The 21,585-nt window shown below is 37.8% G+C and overlaps 2 protein-coding genes across 3 annotated transcripts in view; one reads left to right on the top strand and one right to left on the bottom strand.

Annotated features, from left to right (window-relative positions):
• Positions 1-1,518, top strand: part of LOC127653441 (retinoic acid-induced protein 1) — a 71,865-nt gene extending 70,347 nt beyond the window's left edge. The window contains exon 5 of the mRNA XM_052140130.1: positions 82-1,518. Coding sequence (XP_051996090.1) covers positions 82-90 — 9 coding nt within the window. The 3' untranslated portion in view covers positions 91-1,518. The remainder of the gene's footprint in view (positions 1-81) is intronic.
• Positions 1,519-3,114: 1,596 nt separating this feature from the next.
• Positions 3,115-21,585, bottom strand: part of LOC127652745 (sterol regulatory element-binding protein 1-like) — a 37,096-nt gene continuing 18,625 nt past the window's right edge. For both annotated transcript variants that reach the window (XM_052139096.1, XM_052139095.1), the window contains exons 5-19: positions 20,982-21,200; positions 20,659-20,773; positions 19,542-19,696; positions 19,151-19,364; positions 17,477-17,661; positions 17,120-17,381; positions 15,605-15,771; positions 15,325-15,493; positions 15,097-15,205; positions 12,174-12,283; positions 11,750-11,882; positions 11,199-11,358; positions 6,462-6,644; positions 4,904-5,015; positions 3,115-4,561 (exon numbers count right to left, since the gene is read on the bottom strand). In XM_052139096.1, coding sequence (XP_051995056.1) covers positions 4,341-4,561; positions 4,904-5,015; positions 6,462-6,644; positions 11,199-11,358; positions 11,750-11,882; positions 12,174-12,283; positions 15,097-15,205; positions 15,325-15,493; positions 15,605-15,771; positions 17,120-17,381; positions 17,477-17,661; positions 19,151-19,364; positions 19,542-19,696; positions 20,659-20,773; positions 20,982-21,200 — 2,514 coding nt within the window. In that variant the 3' untranslated portion in view covers positions 3,115-4,340. The remainder of the gene's footprint in view (positions 4,562-4,903; positions 5,016-6,461; positions 6,645-11,198; positions 11,359-11,749; positions 11,883-12,173; positions 12,284-15,096; positions 15,206-15,324; positions 15,494-15,604; positions 15,772-17,119; positions 17,382-17,476; positions 17,662-19,150; positions 19,365-19,541; positions 19,697-20,658; positions 20,774-20,981; positions 21,201-21,585) is intronic.

Consider the following 21,585-nt stretch of genomic DNA (forward strand, 5'->3'; position numbering starts at 1 on the left):
CAATATATATAATGGGGGCTTGAAAATGTGGGAATATTTCAGGGCTTTTATTCACTCTTATGCAATGGATCTATTTTTCAGGCAATGTAATATGCGGGCGAACGAGGACTGGTGAATGTCACCCATGCAGTGCAGCAAGGACGTACATCCGCCTTCATGCCGCAAGTCACTATGGACATCTGAGACAGAAACAAACTGGTACTGTTGCAATATTGACCTGAGACCAGACCATCTCTCAACCCTCCCGTGAATCCACGGTGAAAAAGGGAACGACACCTTTGTTATGAATGCGAATGTACCATTCTTCCATTTTATTCTGTACTCTGGAGCGGATGTTATCAGTCGAGGACACCTTGTGGCAGATTTGGACGGCTGCCATGAGCGCTGGATGGCTCAGTCATATTCCCGCTGTCCAATGGGATTGAAATTTGAAGATGTTATGCATCATACACTCACTGGATGTATTTCAATGGACACTTACATGTTACAAAGAAAAAATTAAATCATATATGGTGTGCTTTACAGGTCTAAATATTCTGATATCACGGAAACAAATCGTATAAATGCATTATTTTGATATACTGCTACTCAAAGATGTACGCTTATTTTCATGTGTATTTAAAGACAAAACAGCACCACTGAAATGTCCAACAGTGTGTTTGGAGAAAAAATATGCTGCGTTCATATTATGTGTATGAGCTGTTCAGAAGGGTTAGTTCACCCAAAAATGTAAATCCTGTCATCATCATTTACTCACTCTCATATCTTGTCTTTATGATACAAAGACATAGTCTTGACACACAGTTTTTGAATGTACGCATGCACAAATGAGATTTTCGAGATGTGGCTATTTTCAGTGCATAACAACTTAAATATAAGTCTGTTTCTCACACATAGCTATCGTATGGCTTCAGAAGACTTGGAATATAGCGCATGAGTCTTATGGACTACATTTATGCTGCTTTTTTGTCATTATTGGAGCCCGACATCCCAGGTCTCCATTCACATTCACTGTGTTTCATTCCACGTTAGAAATACAAATAGGTTTCGAACGACACAATGGTGAGTAAATAATGACTACGTTTTCATTTTTGGGTGAACCTTAAGAGGTTAGGAAAGCCTTGGTTACTTAAGGAGACTTGCAAATTTTTACTTTTATGTTCAATTAAATGGTGATGCAGAAGATGACATTAAAACATCATAGTAATTAAATCAAAGATGTATATGTGACTAACATATTATAGACTTCACTCCACTGCAGTATTACAGGTAACATGGCGCATAGAGAAGACAGAACTGTCACGTAATTATTTGATTCCTAATTCTAAGTAACTGTGTATATAAGTAATTGATGATGTTTAAATGTAAGATGTGATGTACTATTATAATTGTGTATAGTATTTCTTAGAGATGTTTATTTTCTATAAAAACAAATATGTTATTGCTTACTAAAGTTATTAAACTGATGAATTCACATGACTTTTTTTGGAATTGTATTTGTCCAATGTGTCAATATTGCAATGTTTTTGATATTTTGGAGATGTTTTTATTATTTTTATTATGATTATATGTAACGCTGCAGTGAAATATAATTGATGTGTGAACATGAACAGCTGTCTTTGGAACTGAGATCAAAATGACATTTTGTTTGCTTTTCCTGCTTCATTGTTGGAACTCAAACAAAGTAATTCAGAGCTATTATCCCTGAAGATGTCTCTGTATCGCAGCCAGAGGTCCAAAATTACATCTTAACACCATGATTTACTCTGCTGGTGGCTCCTTTTAGTTCAAGCTCAAAAAAGCTATTCTGTTTCAAGTTAAAGGGTTTTTCACAAATGTTCTGCTCATCTGAAGCAAATGTCCCACCTTCAAACCAGCAGGACATATAGTATGAAAACACATTGTAACTACCTGCATATATTTTTTGAAATTGTTACTAAGTCTAACATTAAAGAAAGGTTCTGGTTGTAAAACAAGCTTGTAAAAACAAACAAAAATCTGATTTACAATAACGCACTTAGAATGAAAGTCAAAGGGGCATGGTACAGACACAAGCTTTAAACATTACAGAGGACACTGACAGAAGACTGGCTACTGCCATTTTCATCGTTATTGACTAGGAAAGGTCAACACACGTTGACCTTTTGTGACAACATGTCCCAAAGCAGGACGCAATGGGAACCTCACATTAAGCAGCCTATAATCGGCTAAAATATAAACGTTAAAACAATCGCACAAACTGTAAATGGTAGTGTAAACACAATTAACAAAACTATTGTTTTGGCCAAAGAAATTAAAATTAATTAATTGTATAAAATTACAACATTTAAAGCTTGAAGAATGTCATTTCCGCGCCAACAAAAGGAATTCCAAAAAATATATATAATAATAATTGTAACAAGATTGTTGAATACGCCTGTCTGACGATGGTCAAACAAAGAGAAAGTCCCGCCCCCAACTCACGCCATTGGTTGAGTAACGTTGTTGGGGCGGTTACACTAAGGTCTCTGCATATTAAGCTTATAGTGGTCTCTGCATATTAAGCATATTAACTATTTTAACGCATACAATGTTGCATACTTAAGCTTAAAGCACATGAAATTACTTTTTTCCCCAACGTGATATCTATCAAAAAGTTTTAAGATCACAGATAAAATCTTCGGTTAAACTCCAGCTTCATTATACAGTTGACAGTTGCCTAAATGTACGCCAGTGTGATTTTAGTGTTCATTTGTTTACCTAACAGCTTAAACATTAAAATATATAATGCTATTGAAATTTTAATTTTAAAGTAGATATTTACAACAACAAAAAATAATAAATTCAAAAATTCAATAAATGCATTTTGGTTACAAACAGACATTCTAATTCTAGAGATAATTGAATTGGACAAAACTCTACATAGTACAAGATGAGTCATCAATATTTTTGGTCTGTTTTCCCAGAAGACAAAGACTACATTTAAATGAAAACAATATATCTGCTATATAACCCCCCCACACCTATCATCAGGACATAACATTGCACATAGGTTGTAAAAGCCACAATGGACAATTTTATTACAAAAGACTTTTATTTACATTTTTAAAGAATAAATCATAAGACACCAGGATATACTGTATGTGCATATGCAAGTTTAAACATTTGTCTTTGAGACTTGATTGCAAGCACTACAGAAAAGTTAGCGTACAAGTGATGAATGTCAACTGCAAATCTCTCATTGTTACTGTGGATATAAAATGTCTAGTAATCATAACTGTGGCAAGAAATTAAATATAAATATGGTTCCCTGCCTAACAAGAGCTGCAGGTAGCCTAGATCATCGGTTTTGAACTGTATCTTTGGATAAAGATATTATCGCTGATGTCTTTGCTTATGATCAATACTTCTATAACATTTGATGCAGATGAAAATCATTGGATAGAAACTGCAATACAAGACTTACAACCATTCCGGTTGGAAATACAAACTAAATATTGGATTCAATGGCAAACCGTGGGCTTTTTTGTCAGTAGGCGACCAAGCAGTCCACTCACTCAATAGTGCAAATGGACACAAATCCAGTGACCAACATCATATGGTGGCTGCAGGTAGAAATTGTACGTTTCTGATGATCCAAGACCAGTTTTGCTGATAGAATTAATTTAAACTGTTTCAAGTTCAGAAAGATCCACCATTAGCCCTTTCTTTGAAAACACTACTCACCTATTTAAGACAAATCATAAATAGTGTTTTTTTTTAAATACATACAAAGATCATGCAAAATCAATATGCAGAATTAATCCCAGATGATAAAATGCAGAAAAGTAGGAACTACTTTACCATTTATGGTTGAGATAAACAAGATATCTCTTGACAAACAATATATCTCTACACCAAAATATCAGGATATTTTAATGTGTACTTTTCTCTAAAGGTGCTAAAGTAAAGTAGAGAAGCTCTACAACATCCAGTCTTCAGTAAACAAGTCCACCAAATGGTCTGACAGCGCATCATTACACAAAGCCATTTCACAAAGGAAATGGAATAAAAATGACTTCTTTTCAATCTTTCTCAGGGCAGATAAATAAGTTAAATAATTACTTCCATATCAAAAATGTCAACAAAACATTTCAAAAGAGGATCCCATTGTTTTCCCTGCGTTTGTATCTTGTGATTCATTTTGAATATGTCGTCTTGAATAGGGCAGAGTCGAATGAATTCAAAGACATAACGCTCGACAAGTCTCTGCATTCCTGTTTGATCGTGACTGAGGCCTGAATAATGAGCTTGCCTGTTCTCTCTCTTTAGAGATCAAGGGGTGTGTTTGTGAAAGTGTTTTTAAGTGTTTGTGTTTTTGGCTAGGTGGATGTGACTGTGGTTCCGCTGCCTAGTTTGATGATTATCTGTTGGCAGTCGTGAAGGGTGCGTTTGTCGCCCAGTTTCTCCAGTGTACGGGCGGCATCGACCAGCATGCCCACCCTCTGCCCCGGAGCAGACAGGAAGGAGGGGGGCAGATACCGGCACGCCAGGATCATGGCCTCCGCCTGCTCTCGCTGGCCCGGCCGCATCTCGCACGCCTCTGTGAAAACACACACACACACACACACACACACACAAAATAATGTAAACACAGTCACTTGCCAAGTGCCAAACTAACTGTAGATAAAGTCCATTTTATCTAGGAACTGCATCATAATATATGGCGCACAATATGGTTGCAATTGTATTGTAAGATTAATAGAATGATAAGCCGTTTCACCCCAACAGAGGTCACAAACTGACTTAAATGCTTTATGCAGATATTCATTCGTAAATGTGAAAAACAAACATTGTTTTCAAAGTGAGGCTATCAAGAGAAATACAGCTACAATTGTTTCTGACACGCGCTGTGCACACACAAACACACATGATTCATATTCACCTGTTCTGCTGCCAGGTGTTGTGCGGCGACGCAGGCTGCGGTCCAAGAGCTGGTGTGTGCGTGTTGGACTGGCTCCTGCCATCAGCCGGGCTGTGGCTTCATGCAGGAACAACTGAAGAGAGAGAGAGAGAGATGCGAGTTAATCGGGCAAGCACTGTACCTAAACTGGATAATCCTGCCTGCAGAAGCTCTGTTAAACCTATGCAAGAACAATGAACAATGCTTTAAAATGAATTTCCTATTTAGTACTTAACCAGAATAGTGTTCCAACTTTCTTTTTTTAAGAGCATCTGCTAAAAATGTAAATGTTCAACCTGTACAGAAATCATAAAATGAATTAAAAAAACATTTTTAATTACAGAATATAAAAGAAATAAAAAAAAAAAAAGAAAAATAAAAAGAATATATATATATATATATATAAAAGTTTCATTTATTTTAAAATGAAAGCATACTAATTAAAAATATAAATAAATTCCATAATATAATAATACCATTTTAAATCAAGTAAATACATTTTCACAATTTAAAAGGGGCACATCGTTCATTTTAAATATTAGTTTCCCTCAGGGGGATAAAACATTTTAATAATAATAAAAAACTATTTTTTGTTTATAATTTAATTAAATAGAAAAAACATTAAAAAAAAAAAAAAAACAATGAATAAAACATTGTTTATACAATTTAGAAGGTGTCTATCATACTTAAAATATTTTTTCCTGACGAAAAAGAATAGAACATGTAATAAAAATGAAACAAATAAAAAGAAATATTTGATTTTAATTTAATAAAATTAATAACTAATTAATTAAATGAAATTTAAAATTATAAAACCATTAAAAAATATATATTTTTGCAAAATTGAACAGGGGTCATATCATATACAGTACGTACACACACACACACACACACACACACACACACACACACACACACACACACACACACACACACAGCAGCACTGTCGTGTACATGCGGGTGGTCAAATGTTAATGATTTGGGTTTATGATGTAAGAAACCCAAGGATTTCAGAACAAGCTGTTTTTGCAGTTTAGTTTCAATAGACGGTCTTTCAGGACTGGGAAGGAAGATTTACATCCTAAAAGTTACAGTGTGTTTTCCCATTACAATGAACTCTTTTCTCAAAAGATTAAGGGACATTTGATTCCATAAGGTTCTCAACTCTTCACATTTTGGATTTCTCCCTAATCAAATACACCTGACTCAACTCATCAGCTTGTTAGTGGAGCCTTCAAGACCTGAATTGCGTGTGTCAGAATAGGGAGATATACAAAATGTGCAGTGTTGGGGGGCCTCCCGGGACAGGGTTGGGAACCACCGCATGACAAAACAAAAGTAAAGATAAGGGGTGGTGTGGGGTGGGTCGAGGTTTGAGTGTGTGTTTTAGAACAAATAAAAATGCAATATCTCCAATAGTTTGCTTAAATTAGGACATGTCTTGGTTCAATGAACTAGAGACAAAAATATGATCATGTCTCATTTGTAGTCTTGGGCTTTGCCCTCTGTGTGTATGTGTGTGTGTGTGTGTGTGTCTCACCCTGCGCATGGCCGGTCTGAAGCACTGAGCGAGTTTGCGGAGAGAGCTCAGATCCTGCTGGAAGCCCTGCAGCTCTGCAGGTGATGCGGCCGTCGGAGAGCTCTGCTGTGACGCCACCTGCTGCTCCCTCCACACATTAGTGCGCGTCACCAACAACAGATCACACAGCAGCAACTGCACCAGCTACAGCAGAGAAACAAAAGAGCAGTATGAGACTGTGTGCCACTTCAAAAGAAAATCCTCAAGATATTTCCTCTTTGAGGGCACAAATAACATCTGTGTGTGAGAGAGATACAGACAGAACTGTACAGCACAGAAGAGACCTGAAGAAAAGAGGAAAATTAATCTGTTGTAATAAAACTAGAACTGCGTGGTTAACAAGTTAACAATTTATATTACTTCATTTACTTAATTCGACATCGTTTCATTCTGAAAGCATTTGTATTAAAGGAATAATACAAGTTTAGTACAAGTTAAGCTCAATCGACAGCATTTTGTGGCATAATGTTGATTACCACAAAAATTATTTCATCCTTTAATAAACTAATTTGTGTTCTGCTAAAGAAAGAAAGTCATAGATCATAGATGAGGGTGAAAAAAGATGAGAGATTTTTAATTTTTGGGTGAACTATTCCTTTATTGAATCAAACAGATGATGTCATGACAAGCTGAATTCGTCTTGACTAATTAAAAATCAGTAATCATGCAACCAGTGCAATTAATTATATAAAAAATAAGGCGTTAACATTTTTTTACGCAATTAATCATCCCCGGACTGTAATAAGGAAGATTCCTGAGCATTCCAAGCTTGAAGTACCACCTGCTTTCTCAAGGGGGCAGTAAGTGAAACTTCAGCTGTATAGGAAACCCACAGCTTTTACAGAGAACAAACCAAACCTTCAGCAGCCAACACAACACGAGCACATGTTCTTGCGTTCAAAACACAGCTCGATGGAGCGCCAAACTTAGAAAACACATCTTGAGATCCACAAGTACTAAAGTACGTTTAACTTGACACAGCAACATAACAACAATACGTTTCTGACATAACACAACCAAAGTGAGACACTCCAAAAGCATCCGTCTGATGCAGGTGTACACTGAGGCGTCCTTAGAAAAGCCCTCATAATAAATCCCAGACTAATTGTCAAAATCAATTGCAAAATAGAGGACATTGAACTGCAGGCCAATGATTGGCTTTTGTTCAATAATATGGAAATAAATGCATTGGATTCTAAACCCACTTTTTGTATTGTTTTATCTCAGATCCTGAGAGATAATTAATGCATTTTAATTAACTGACTATTGTTTATATATATATATATATACATACATATATATATACACACACACACACACACACACACACACACACACACACACACACACACACACACATATCGATCAGGCACAACATTAAAATCACCTGCCTATTATTGTGTTGGTCCACCTCGTGCCGCCAAAACAGCTACTACCCACGCTTGTAGTGATATTCTTCTCACTACAATTATACAGAGTGGTTATCTGAGTTACCGTAGACTTTGTCAGTTCAAACCAGTCTGGCCATTCTCTGTTGACCTCTCTCTTCAACAAGGAATTTCCATCCACAGAACTGCCACTCACTGGATGTTTTTTGTTTTTGGCACTATTCGGAGTAAATTCTAGAGACTGTTGTGTGTGAAAATCCCAGGAGATCAGCAGTTACAGAAATACTCAAACCAACCCGTCAGGCACCAACAAACATCCATGTGAATATCTAATCAGCCAATCATGTGGCAGCAGTGCAATGCATAAAAACATGCAGATACGGGTCAGGAGCTTCAGTTAATGTTCACATCAACCATCAGAATGGGGAAAAAAAATTATCTCAGTGATTTACATTTACATTTATGCATTTGTCAGATGCTTTTATCCAAAGCGACTTACAGTACACTTATTACAGGGACAATCCCCCCGGAGCAACCTGGAGTTAAGTGTCTTGCTCAAGGACACAATGGTGGTGGCTGTGGAGTTCGAACCAGCGACCTTCTGATTACCAGTTATGTGCTTTAGCCCGCTACGCCACCACCACTCCCCGATTTGGAGCATGGCATGATTGTTGGTGCCAGTTGGGCTGGTTTGAGTATTTCTGTAACTGCTGATAGATTTTCAACCAACGGCATTTAACATTCCAAATAAAGGATTTTTGCTATACTATCAAATTGTTTAAAATAAAAGAGGGAACTTCAAAGGGCAGAGACTGTAGTAGGTAGTTGAATTTTGGAATACAATTCATTTTTATAATATTTACTCGAAAACCTTTTTATTAAAGGGTTAAAATGAACTAACTAATTCACTCAAATTTGCTGGAAATAAAATGCTCAGATACTTAATGCCCTGTTTGGGCCACTGATTGAAAAGCCATTACAGGACAATATGCTATCAGAGCCAAAGCTTTGGATTTAGACCAATTAACTCTGTATCCTGAGAATTTAGAAAAGGAATTAAAAATCCTGTGGAGGCAAGGCACAGATCTAGTAGGGTCGGAGACAAATAATGAAATATCATCTGCATAAAGCAAAAGCTTATGCCACCACCCCTGGGAAATCATCATCCTTTCTTATCGTGGCTGCTAATGGTTCCACCTGCCATGTGCCCCTATCCAGAATAAAATTATCTGAAATGAATCCATTCGTTTGAACCGCCGCTATCGGGTGTTTATAAAGTAACTTAATCCACCCAATATATGTATTCCTGAACATTTCCAAAATCTTAAAAAGATCCCATTCTACCATATCAAACACCTTTTCGGCATCAAGTGAGAATCTGATCATTCACCACTGACCACATGATATTGATGAAACGCATAAATGTTATCAGAAGAGCTACAGCCCCAAATAAACCCCACCTGATCTATATGTATAAGTGATGTCATAGCTTTACTTAATCTGTTAGCTAAAATGTTTGGCAATATTTTAACATCTAGCTTGATCAGGGAAATAGGATGGTAACTCTTTCACTCGCTTGGATCTTTGTCCTTTTTAAGAATCAGACTGATCCGGGCTTGCATCATGGTTGGCAGAAGCTTTCCATTCTTTAATGATTCCATATAAACTTCTACAGAACTGGCTCAACTTTTCTTAGCATAAGATCTAAAAAATTCTGCAGCAAAGCCATCTGGCCCCGGAGTCTTGCCTGAAGGTAAGTGTCAGCCTTTAACATTGGTTGGAATTCAAGATTTTGCAAAAGGGATACATTAAAGCACCAACTATATGAGTTCGTTTTCATATGTGGCAACACCTCTAAACTCACCAGGGTGTGATCTGAGACTAAAATGTTTCCAATTGAGCAATCAACAACTGATGAAATGAGGGATTTTGTTATTTTAAAAAAATCTATTCTAGAATAAATCTTATCGACTGATGAAAAAAATGTATAGACCCTCACAGAGGGTTCAAAAGTCTCCAAATATCTGTAAGACCAAGATTTTTGCACATCCTGTGAAGCGTCAATGTTGCTCTAGGGGGCTTACACACTTTTGCTTCACTGATCAAGGAGTCCATCAACAGATTAAAGTCTCCTCCCAATATTATATCATGAGGGGTGCCAGCTGCTTGCTGATGATCATCAACATAAGTGCATAAATATTAGCCAAAATAAGACTTTATCCCTAAATTTCAGCTAAAACAATAATGACCCTTCCTAATTTATCTTGAATCTGTTTGAGGCATTTGAATTTTAGATGTTTACTTATCAGTGTAATGACTCCCCTGCTCTTACTTGAGCCAGCACTATCGAAAACATGCCCACCCCATATCTTTCCAAATTTTTCAGCTTCCTGCGGAGCAAGTTGCATTTCTTGAAGAAAAACTATATCATATTTCTTAAGTTTATTATGAGAAATGACTTTCCTTCTTTTTATGGAATGCCCCAACCCATTCACATTCCACGTGGAGAGAGACACTCCACTCATATTAACATTGTAAATCGACTCCCAGGTTTGCGGCTTGCTTGGGGGCGTCAGCTTGAGCACGTAAGTGTATTTTAATGTCTCCAGAGCCCGAGGATTTTGAATTCTTTGACATATTGTCCTCCTTGAACAGTTATGGAACAGAGTGTATAGAATCTCACCGGTTTATGTAATTAAAAGTATTAAATCTATCAAAGTGCGCAGAGCTCGCCGTTCACACGTCCAATCCCCGCATGGCGTCACGTGACTTCAATATGTCACGTGATATGTGTACTTTTAAACGGTCACATCGCAGGACTATTGAAGTCAACTGCAAAAACACATTCACCTAAATTTTAACCTAAAATCTTGATGTTGAAAAAAAGCTCATGACATGTTATTTGAGATAAATTATTCAAATCTATTTACAATACAAAATAAAACACTTCTTTAAAATATATCAACTTTGTATGTCCTCTTAGGGATCATGTAAATAAAACTCATTGTGTGTGTAACAGCGGCACTGCGGCTCAGCTCTGTATTGCACTGCAGGAACATTGCACAACTCAAGGCACATGCAATGCAACTACAATGCACTACAGCCCTGTCCAAGATTCAACACACACCTGCCTCATATTGCAAACACCTAAACTGAGTTATACATAATAATATGATTAGAACTGAAAAAGTTGATCTCGATGTACTTATTATGTAGCTTAATTTTTACACTACCACACCAATCTTTATGACTTTTCTATTATTAATACAAGTGGAAACTTTTGACAAACATGTAAAATATGTGCATATACCTTGTCTAGAGTGTTGGTGTTGCTATGTGGGTTGAGGCTGTCTCTAAAGAGGCAGCTGGCTTTCTCACAGTAACTGAGGCAGAGCTGGTAGTTCTCAGGTTTGGCCAGCAGCGAGCGCACAGCTTTAAATGTGTTGAGATAGGCTTTGGGCAGTGGACTCCTGCAACACAAACAGGATGTTCTGAGCACAGACCAAGCTAAAAGCAATAAAGCAACACAAAAAGCACATCAAACGAAGGCGAGTTCCCGGACAGCGAGCCAAAAGATAAAACAGGCTGAAGTGATTCCACAGGAAGAGTCACTCTGATCAGAAGATCTGACAACTCACGCAATCTCTTTTCATCTGGTTTGATCTTTATTTACTTCTGGAAATAATATTCTTGAAAGCAAATATGGCTGGAGAAAGGCAGGCTGTTGCATTTGGGTGTGTGTCTGCCACGGATCAGAGAGTCTTTTTAATGAAGTGTTTCGATAACACAGGCCTCCATTATTGAACTTTCCTGGACAACTGCCGTAGAGTGTCCGGTGTGTATTTTTTGTGCATCACTCACTCTACGGACTGAAGACTGTGTGGTAGGTGTTCCACCGCTGGGTAGAGTCTCTCGGCAGCCACGTCATCTCCCTGGAGCCAATTAATTATCACCACGGCAACCGACGACCACCATTTGGAGTGAGGGTCACAGCCTGGAGGTCAAGGACACAATCATGATCACACACAAACTGTCCTTCAATCACCCTGACTAACATCTGTTTCAATGAAAACATGCTGAGATGAGCACAGTGTGATTTGAAATGTGTTGACCTGAACAGAAAACCACAACGAAAAATAAATTAGTGCTTTATAAACATCATGCAGCAGTGTTCCCCTCTCTGCTGTAACTGATGTTTTTTTATGCTCTGATACCAATCATTTGAACCAAGGTTTCAGGAGTCCAAAGTCACAGCTTAAGCTAACTGAAGAAACGTGCAACTGACCTGTAACAGTGGCCATGTTGGATCCAATGGCGAAGGACTGCGTTGTGCCTCCTGCTGCGTCTGATGCGCTCGTGAGTAACTGCAGGTATTCTAGAGCATCGGAGTATTCTCTGTCAAAACAGCAAAAAACACTCATAAGATGCATTCAAAAAAGGGGAACAGAATGTAAAATTTGTTACAAAAAAACAAGATAAAACAAAATCTAAAGTATTTATTATTTAAGATTTAACAACCATTCGTTTTGATTTATTTATTCTATTTAATTACAATATATTTATTCATAATCTAAAGTTATATTCATTAACATTATTTAACACAAACTAACAATGAACAAACTTTTACAGCGACACTGTGAACACTGTATTTTGATTTCGCTATACACAATGCATCATTTAATTTCATTTAAACTGACTGATCTCAGATCAGGAGATTCTGTGCTGTCAGTAAATTGTTGAAGTTTCTACATACAGAGTCATGTGACAAAACAACATGGTGCCGATCACAGCAGAGTTTGTCTTTGGGATAAATGTAAAAAATATACATCTGGTAAGAAACCTCATTCAGTTTTTACATTCAATCCTGTTTGAGTCAAAAGATTAGAGTCGCTAGGTTCATTTGATATGCCAATTAAAAACATTAAGCTAAGTATTTCTAAATGCCACACTGCTAAACACAATGTACACTATAGTGGACTATTAGCTCATTCCCATTTAAAATATCCTATATTTACTGTGCATTATCACATTGAGAACCAATAGATTTATCCAAAAGCTGAATAATGTTGCTTTCAGAGGATTTATATAAGGTTAAGATGAAAATAAGTTTCATTTTGAACAGTTCTGAGATCAGTGCAGACAGACCGCACACTGGAGGTTAAGTCATTCACTAAACAGGGAGCATTCTATAGCTCTCATCCAATAGTGCATTTAATCCTAAAACCTGACCAAAAGTTCAGTTTCATGCTGCAGATGATGTTTGGCAGACATGGGACAGTGGTAATCAGTACATAGATTCAGAATTTACAATGTTTATAATGTAATGCTGGCCATTACTTGTATCAGAATGAATTATGCTAATCTCTGATGTAATGTCTGTAAATTCTCAAAAACATGAATAACCAACAGTCCTGGAAACATAATAAATCATTTGATGAAACAAATCTGTGTAAAACTTTCTATAGCTTAGTGTTATTTAAAATTTCACAACTTAGTTTTGCTGTACACACATTTGTACATTCATTTTTAGGAAAAATATTTGCTATTTATACAATTGTATTTATTTATTAGGAGTTACTAGTTACAAATCAAAAAGAAAATGCACACAGCAGTCACACTTGTGTCTCAGGAGGTTAATTTTGGTTCATTTAAACATATTAATACATTTTTAAAATTAAAGGTTGCATATGCTAACATTAGGTAATGTATTATGAACTACAATGAATACTGGTACATTTATAAATTAACATTTCCCAAGTTTAATAAATGCTGTAAAAAAGTCTTTCTTCAATGTTTATGTTACCTAATCCATTTTCTAATATTAAAGGTGCATTCTGTTACTTTTTACTCTTTGTAGACTTACACTGACACCTAGTGGTTTGGATGCAACATCATTTTAAATCAATAGTTTTCAGTTTCAGATGTCATTGTAGAAATGTATAGTATATAGTATTCACAGTCAGCCATGATTACTTTAATCAATGAGTGAAAGTGTCCAATAACAGGACAGTTACTAAGATTAAGAGAGTAGTATTCAGCTGGTCATGTGATTCTCTCCATGTAGAATAAAACAGCTTTTATAAGATTACTGATATGACTGGAGTCTTCATTTTAATATGAGTGCTCATGATTTCCCAAATTTATTGCAAAATTACAATTCATGTCTTTAGGAGTTAAACTTTTGTAATGAGGAAACAATTACTGACTGCACCTTCGACATATAATATTATTGTCAAGTGTTACATTCATTTTTTTAAATATATTTCTTGGATCACAAATACATTTACAAAATGATACACTTCAAATAGTAATGTTACTATTTTTAAAAATGACTATTTAGGCAAATCTGACCAATTTGGACAGTTTTTATGGCTAAACCTGACAAAAAAAAAACAATTGTCACAAGGTATTGAGCATGACAAACACTGTCAGTTGAGTGTTGTGCTGAGAGGTGGACAGTTTGGTCCCCCACTGAGGTACATTAATATGGCTTACTTGTGTATTACAAGCATCATACTTGGACACACAAACTTTTTCTTTCATTTAACATGTTTTTAGGATGAACACTAGGGATGTGCAAAAGTAATTGATTAATCGATTACTTGTTCAGCTTTAAATATTCGACTAGTAAAAACACTACTCCAGTATTGCAAATTGATATATTAGTTATTGTGTGTGTGTGTGTGTGTGTGTGTGTGTGTGTGTGTGTGTGTGTGTGTGTGTGTGTGTGTGTGTGTGTGTGTGTGTGTGTGTGTGTGTGTGCGTGTATTTATCACTTTGTGGGGACCAAATGTCCCCATAAGGATAGTAAAACCTGAAATTTTTGACCTTGTGGGGACATTTTGTCAGTCCCCATGAGGAAAACAGCTTATAAATCATACTAAATTATGTTTTTTGAAAATGTAAAAATGCAGAAAGTTTTCTGTGAGGGTTAGGTTTAGGGGTAGGGTTAGGTTTAGGGGATAGAATATAAAGTTTGTACAGTATAAAAACCATTATGTCTATGGAAAGTCCCCATAAAACATGGAAACACAACATGTGTGTGTGTGTGTGTGTGTGTGTGTGTGTGTGTGTGTGTTTGTGTGAGCTTTTGTCTGCTGTGAGCCACACCTAAGCAGACTGATGCGATGAAGGCTTAAACAGGCCAATTTCCTACAATAGCCTACATTTAATTCTGTGTAAACCAGCACTGAGAATTAAGCACTCACCCGTCCCCATCAGCGAGGGTGTTATCACCCTGTGGCTGTGCCACACAGTATAGAGCCTTCTCCAAAAGGTGCTCACGGAACGCCTGGGTCACCTGAGCCAGCGGGTCAACTTCAGACAAAGAAAAAAACAGAGATAAAGGGTACAGAGGAAATCACTATTAGTAGCACATTAATACAAAAATCCTTTGAGCTCTCACAAACTGAACCCTGTTGTGATTTGGTGCTAACCTGAGTTTCCTGCCTGGCTGTAAATGCTCTCTTTAGGAGTGCTGCGTATGGACCAGTCTCCATCCACAAAGAAGCGATGACCAAGAGGGTGACACAACCACTGCATAGCCGGAGGAACACTTCCACTGGGCGAGAGACAGGCCTGTCGAGCGCTGCTCAAGAATACTCGCTACATGGATATGCAGACAGAGAAAAGAAAAGTCACATCTCCACTCATCATATGTACATAATCAACAATAATGTGAGCTATCTAGGCAGCATTTAAAAGCATCGTACTCACAGTGGTGAAGTGAAGCAGACGGGGTAGGCTGGTTTTGACTCGGAGGGCTGCAGACACATAGATTTCTGCCAGTGTGGCAACGGGGAGACAGTCTACTGCACATTCTGCCAGATTGAGAGCACTCAGAGCCATGTGGATTGCAGAAAGATGGCTGCCACCAAGCTTGCCTGCACTCACACATCCACATCATGTACAAATCATGCAAACGCAACAGCCCATCACTGTGTTTCATCTCTGAAAGCTAGGTTCTCATATTTCTGCACCAGTCATGCAGTGTTGGAGAACATTGTGTTACTTCTAATAAAAAGTATCCAATTACATAACTTTAATTGTTTAAGTAAATAATTTGTAGACTAACGGCAGCTCAAAAAGGCATCTAAAGTGGCATATACTGTATGCCACACACAGTCCGCAACAATTTATTTAGATTTGAATATTGTATTAGACATGTATTTAACTGGCTGTTGTAACGAAAATAATGTGTTCCTATAATACAACAAAAAAATAAAATCTAAATTACACTTTTGAAACTATTTCAGGGCAAACGCATACATATTAAGCATAAAGATATGCAAATAGCAAATCAATATTTGCTGAAAGACCCCCAAATGCAGATAATTCAATACATAATTCAAATAACTACATATAAGGCCTAATATAATAAATCAGGTAATCCAAAAACATTATTGTGGCTGAGGAGTAATGCACTGATTATACAATACAAAGAGTCTTAAGAAGTCAAAATAATGTTTGTTATCAATTGCGTAATTGTTTTTACATGTTTTTTTTTTATATAATTAATCATACTAAATAAACACGTTAAATCAGCATCCTTCGTTTTTATTGTTTGTTTTATTACAGAATTAATTTATACTCAATGTGCATAAATAATTGCGTTAATTGTTTTTACGTGTTATCTTCTATGTAACTGATCATACTAAATGTACACGTTGTCAACATCCTTAGTTTTTATTGTTTGTTTTATTACAGAAATTATTTATAGTTGGGGGCATTATACATTTTTTTTTTTTTATTTTTTTTTAAATAATGAATCTAAATTAAATACTAAATTAACATGTTAATTTGACATCCTTAGTTTTTATAGTTTTTTTTTTATTAATTTATTTATAGTCAGGGGGCACGATTAATTCCATTAATTGTTTTTACGTGTTATTTTTTAAATTGTATTATTAATACAAAATGTACGTATTAAATCGACATCCTTAGTTTTTATTGTTAGTTTTTATTACAGAATTTTCATATAGTCAGGGGCATGATTAATTGCATAAAATTTATACTTTAATTTTTTACATAATTTATCACACCAGATGTAAGCATTAAATCGACATCCTTAACTTTTATTGTTTGTTTTTATTAAAGAATTTATGTATATTCAGGGGGATTTATTAACTGAATTATCATTTTTTTCATGTTATTTTTTTAACAATTTAACACACTTAATTTATGTTAAATCGACATCCTTAGTTTTTAACTGTATCCCCCAGCCCTACTCACCAGTCATATGGAGTTGATGTAGACGGTGGTAGACCAAGGCAGCATCACGGCAGCTCTTGCGGGCATCCTCCTGTAGCGGGCGATTAGAACGGAGGGCTCCAGCTCGGCTGGCTAGCCAGCGACCCACCCACAGTCTCTGCAGACACAGACGCAGAGCGGACCACAGCACAGCACAGGTCAGATCCAGCTGAGAGGTGGGCAGAGGACGACCGAGAGCTTTGAGACACGTCCAGAGGTTCTGAGAGGCCTGAGCAAAGTCTCCCTGAGGATATAACACAAGAAAATGAGAGAAAATCACACATTTAATGCAGTGGGATTTGATGAGTTTTGCGGTTGTGGTTGTGAGTGTGCTTTTACCCTGGCTAGGTCCAGGTCTGCCTGTTTGCGATGTCTCCAGAAGAGGACAGATGATTCTGAGTGGGGTCTGGTCACTGGTTCTCCATACACTAGCAGTCTGATTAGAACTGCAGCAACCAGAACACCGTTTAACAACCACACCAGTAAAGTGGGCAACATCCAGTCCATCCAACCCCATGACTCTGCTGGAGACATAAAAAACATACAAGATTTGATTATGAAACAATTCAAAAGAGTTAGATTTGAACTCAATATAACACCAAAATTGATCCTATGAAATTTGGTAATACACTCGCCTAAAGGATTATTAGGAACACCTGTTCAATTTCTCATTAATGCAATTATCTAATCAACCAATCACATGGCAGTTGCTTCAATGCATTTAGGGGTGTGGTCCTGGTCAAGACAATCTCCTGAACTCCAAACTGAATGTCAGAATGGGAAAGAAAGGTGATTTAAGCAAGTTTGAGCGTGGCATGGTTGTTGGTGCCAGACGGGCCGGTCTGAGTATTTCACAATCTGCTCAGTTACTGGGATTTTCACGCACAACCATTTCTAGGGTTTACAAAGAATGGTGTGAAAAGGAAAAACATCCAGTATGCGGCAGTCCTGTGGGTGAAAATGCCTTGTTGATGCTAGAGGTCAGAGGAGAATGGGCCGACTGATTCAAGCTGATAGAAGAGCAACTTTGCCTGAAATAACCACTCGTTACAACCGAGGTATGCAGCAAAGCATTTGTGAAGCCACAACACGCACAACCTTGAGGCGGATGGGCTACAACAGCAGAAGACCCCACCGGGTACCACTCATCTCCACTACAAATAGGAAAAAGAGGCTACAATTTGCAAGAGCTCACCAAAATTGGACAGTTGAAGACTGGAAAAATGTTGCCTGGTCTGATGAGTCTCGATTTCTGTTGAGACATTCAGATGGTAGAGTCAGAATTTGGCGTAAACAGAATGAGAACATGGATCCATCATGCCTTGTTACCACTGTGCAGGCTGGTGGTGGTGGTGGTGGTGTAATGGTGTGGGGGATGTTTTCTTGGCACACTTTAGGCCCCTTAGTGCCAATTGGGCATCGTTTAAATGCCACGGCCTACCTGAGCATTGTTTCTGACCATGTCCATCCCTTTATGGCCACCATGTACCCATCCTCTGATGGCTACTTCCAGCAGGATAATGCACCATGTCACAAAGCTCGAATCATTTCAAATTGGTTTCTTGAACATGACAATGAGTTCACTGTACTAAAATGGCCCCCACAGTCACCAGATCTCAACCCAATAGAGCATCTTTGGGATGTGGTGGAACGGGAGCTTCGTGCCCTGGATGTGCATCCCACAAATCTCCATCAACAGCAAGATGCTATCCTATCAATATGGGCCAACATTTCTAAAGAATGCTTTCAGCACCTTGTTGAATCAATGCCACGTAGAATTAAGGCAGTTCTGAAGGCGAAAGGGGGTCAAACACAGTATTAGTATGGTGTTCCTAATAATCCTTTAGGTGAGTGTATATGTCCCTGGTCTTGTTGTCTGTGTATAATTAATAAGTGAACATTATTTTAAAGAAAAACAAGTTTTGTCTTTTTCTTGGGGGCTGGGGAAAAAATAGTTCCGGAGCCAAGGCCATTAAAAAAAGTGGGTGCTGACTGACTGTTGCCTTTACTTACATCTCTCACTAGGTGCAGTAAGAGTATCAGCACCTGTTTCCTGCACTGTCAGCATTGTTCTGCCTACTACATGTCCAGAGACAGATTCTCCAGAGCTGCTCCAGCCCCCACACAGCAAAGAGGCAAGCGGGTTAAAGGAGAGGAAGAGGAGGGTAAAAGCACACAGAGCCATGCGAGAGCGGTCCAACATTCCTCCAGCCCTGTCAACCATAGGCTAATAGAAAGAGAACAAGAAAAAGAGATGGCAAAAGTTAAGTATATGTTATTCTTCGGTTCTCAAACTACCAAATAATCTATATGTTTCCTTAAACCACAAGCAAACAATTACATCATGACCAAAACCAAATAATTTCATAATGGCAGCTCTAGGGTTCAGCTGGTATCAGCCCACCTTGCTGTCTTCTTCCATTGGGCTGTCTGGTTCTGAGTCGCTGCCGTTGTGGGAGTAGGGTCCGCTGGACTGGGGCGAGCCAGCATCTGAGGCTGGGGGGGTGGGGATCTCTGGTTTCACTTCTACTTCCATAGTCACAAGGTCCTTTAGAGACTCTGAGGCAGCAGAGCAACAGGTCAATGGAAAGAAATGGCTTTCTGGGAACATATTTCTAAGTATAGGTATTCAAGATCATTTTGGAAAAAGTTTATAGTCAACATGAAACAGCATTTGCAACCCATTTCACTTCCATAATATGATTCTGATTGAATCTTCAATGGGCAAAGAAAATATAGGGCGAGACTTGAATTTATCCAACAGGAACTGATTGGATCATTTAAATTGGGCATTCCACATCAGATTGGAGCTAGACAATTGCCTTGCACCATGTCAGATTATCGCCTTGTTTACACCTGGTCACTTAAATGCAACACTTTTGTTCGGATTTTGAGGGGAGGGTCTCCGTTTCATGACGATATACATCAATGACTAGGTCAGTGTGCTACTGTATGACAATAAACCACAAAAATGTCATTCAAGAAAAAGCAGGGTTGCTGCAGGGTTTTTAAAATCAAATGTATGACTTTTTAAGACCTTTTTCAAGACCTGATCATCCAAAATGAATACCGTATCCCCATACCATTTCTCTTACTTAAACATGCAGAGGCATACATACAATATGGCCTTAGCATTGTTTATCAGTAAAACAGGGTAGGCTATATGTGTTTTAAAAGTTTTCAGATCAGACAGTTATTTCTTTTATAAGCCGCATAAAAGTGCAAAGTTTAAACTTTTGTTATAGTGCAGTGGTTGATTGACAGGTGAGCGGGAGGCACTTCACTGCTGTCCGGGACGCATAAGGATGGATTCACGTTTACAATTCAAATGCAATGTTGTCACATGTATTTTTGACAACCTCGTGTTTTTTGTGATCCGATCACCTGATCACCTGGAACGCATCATAGCACCAGGTGTAAATGGGGTGAATATGACCAGGAACATATCTTAAGTAAGTAAATTGTCAGTTTTGATTTCATGTTGACTTTAAAGCACAGTAAGGTACTCTGGATGAGCTTACTGTTCTTCTGGATGGACATTTTGAGAGCCATGTTCTCCTGCTTTAGTTTTTGGTTGGACTGCTGAAGGTAGCGAATGTGGTCAATGGCTTTCCTCAACACTGCCGACTTATTGAGCTGCACAAGAGAGAAGCTTCCATTTAAAGCAAAACCATTTTTGACCTTTCAAACTGGCTTCAGGTAAGGCTGAAAAAAAAAAGCTTGTTTGGGTAGCTCATATTATCCGGTCAAATTTTTCAAACTAATTTCAACGAGGAGTCGCTGTCATTAAAATTCTCTTGGTGAATTAGCACCAGACCTACGTATTAGTACAATGGGGGCCAACCTTAGCTTCAGTTCCCGCCACCAGATCTTTGAGCTCGAGGATCTTGTCGTTGATGGAGGAGCGGTAGCGTTTCTCGATGGCGTTGTGGGCCGTGCGTTTCTCGCCCTTGTACGGCAGGCTACCTAGTTTCCCACTGATGGCGATGCGGTTGATCGGCAGTTTATCTGTGTCTACTACTAGTGGAACAGTAGTCAGGATGGTGCCACCACTCATCAGAGCCTGAGACAGAGATGGATAGACAGAATAGATGTGTAGAAAAGATTTAACAGATCTTCAAGTATGCCTTATAAGCAAGACAAGAGCAAAAATGGGCAATCTACAGATCAATGCGAGACCCTGCTTTAAATTTCCAGTCACTTTGTTTGATTAATTTCAGCAAGGTTTAAATGTGACTTTAAAATCGAATATCTTGAACATTGGCGATATCCAGTAATTATACACTTGAGGGCCCATTCACATCGAGAGCCAAAACAAAGAAGCTGACAAACGGGTAATTTGTGAAAAGTGAAAAAGCACCATCATATACATGCTTTAATGCAAGATAGAATTCATTTGACCATACAAATGTAAATAACAAAAGTTATATCTTATTGGTTACTATTGC

Source organism: Xyrauchen texanus, chromosome 12 (genome assembly GCF_025860055.1).
Source record: "Xyrauchen texanus isolate HMW12.3.18 chromosome 12, RBS_HiC_50CHRs, whole genome shotgun sequence".
Taxonomy (NCBI): Eukaryota; Metazoa; Chordata; class Actinopteri; order Cypriniformes; family Catostomidae; genus Xyrauchen; species Xyrauchen texanus.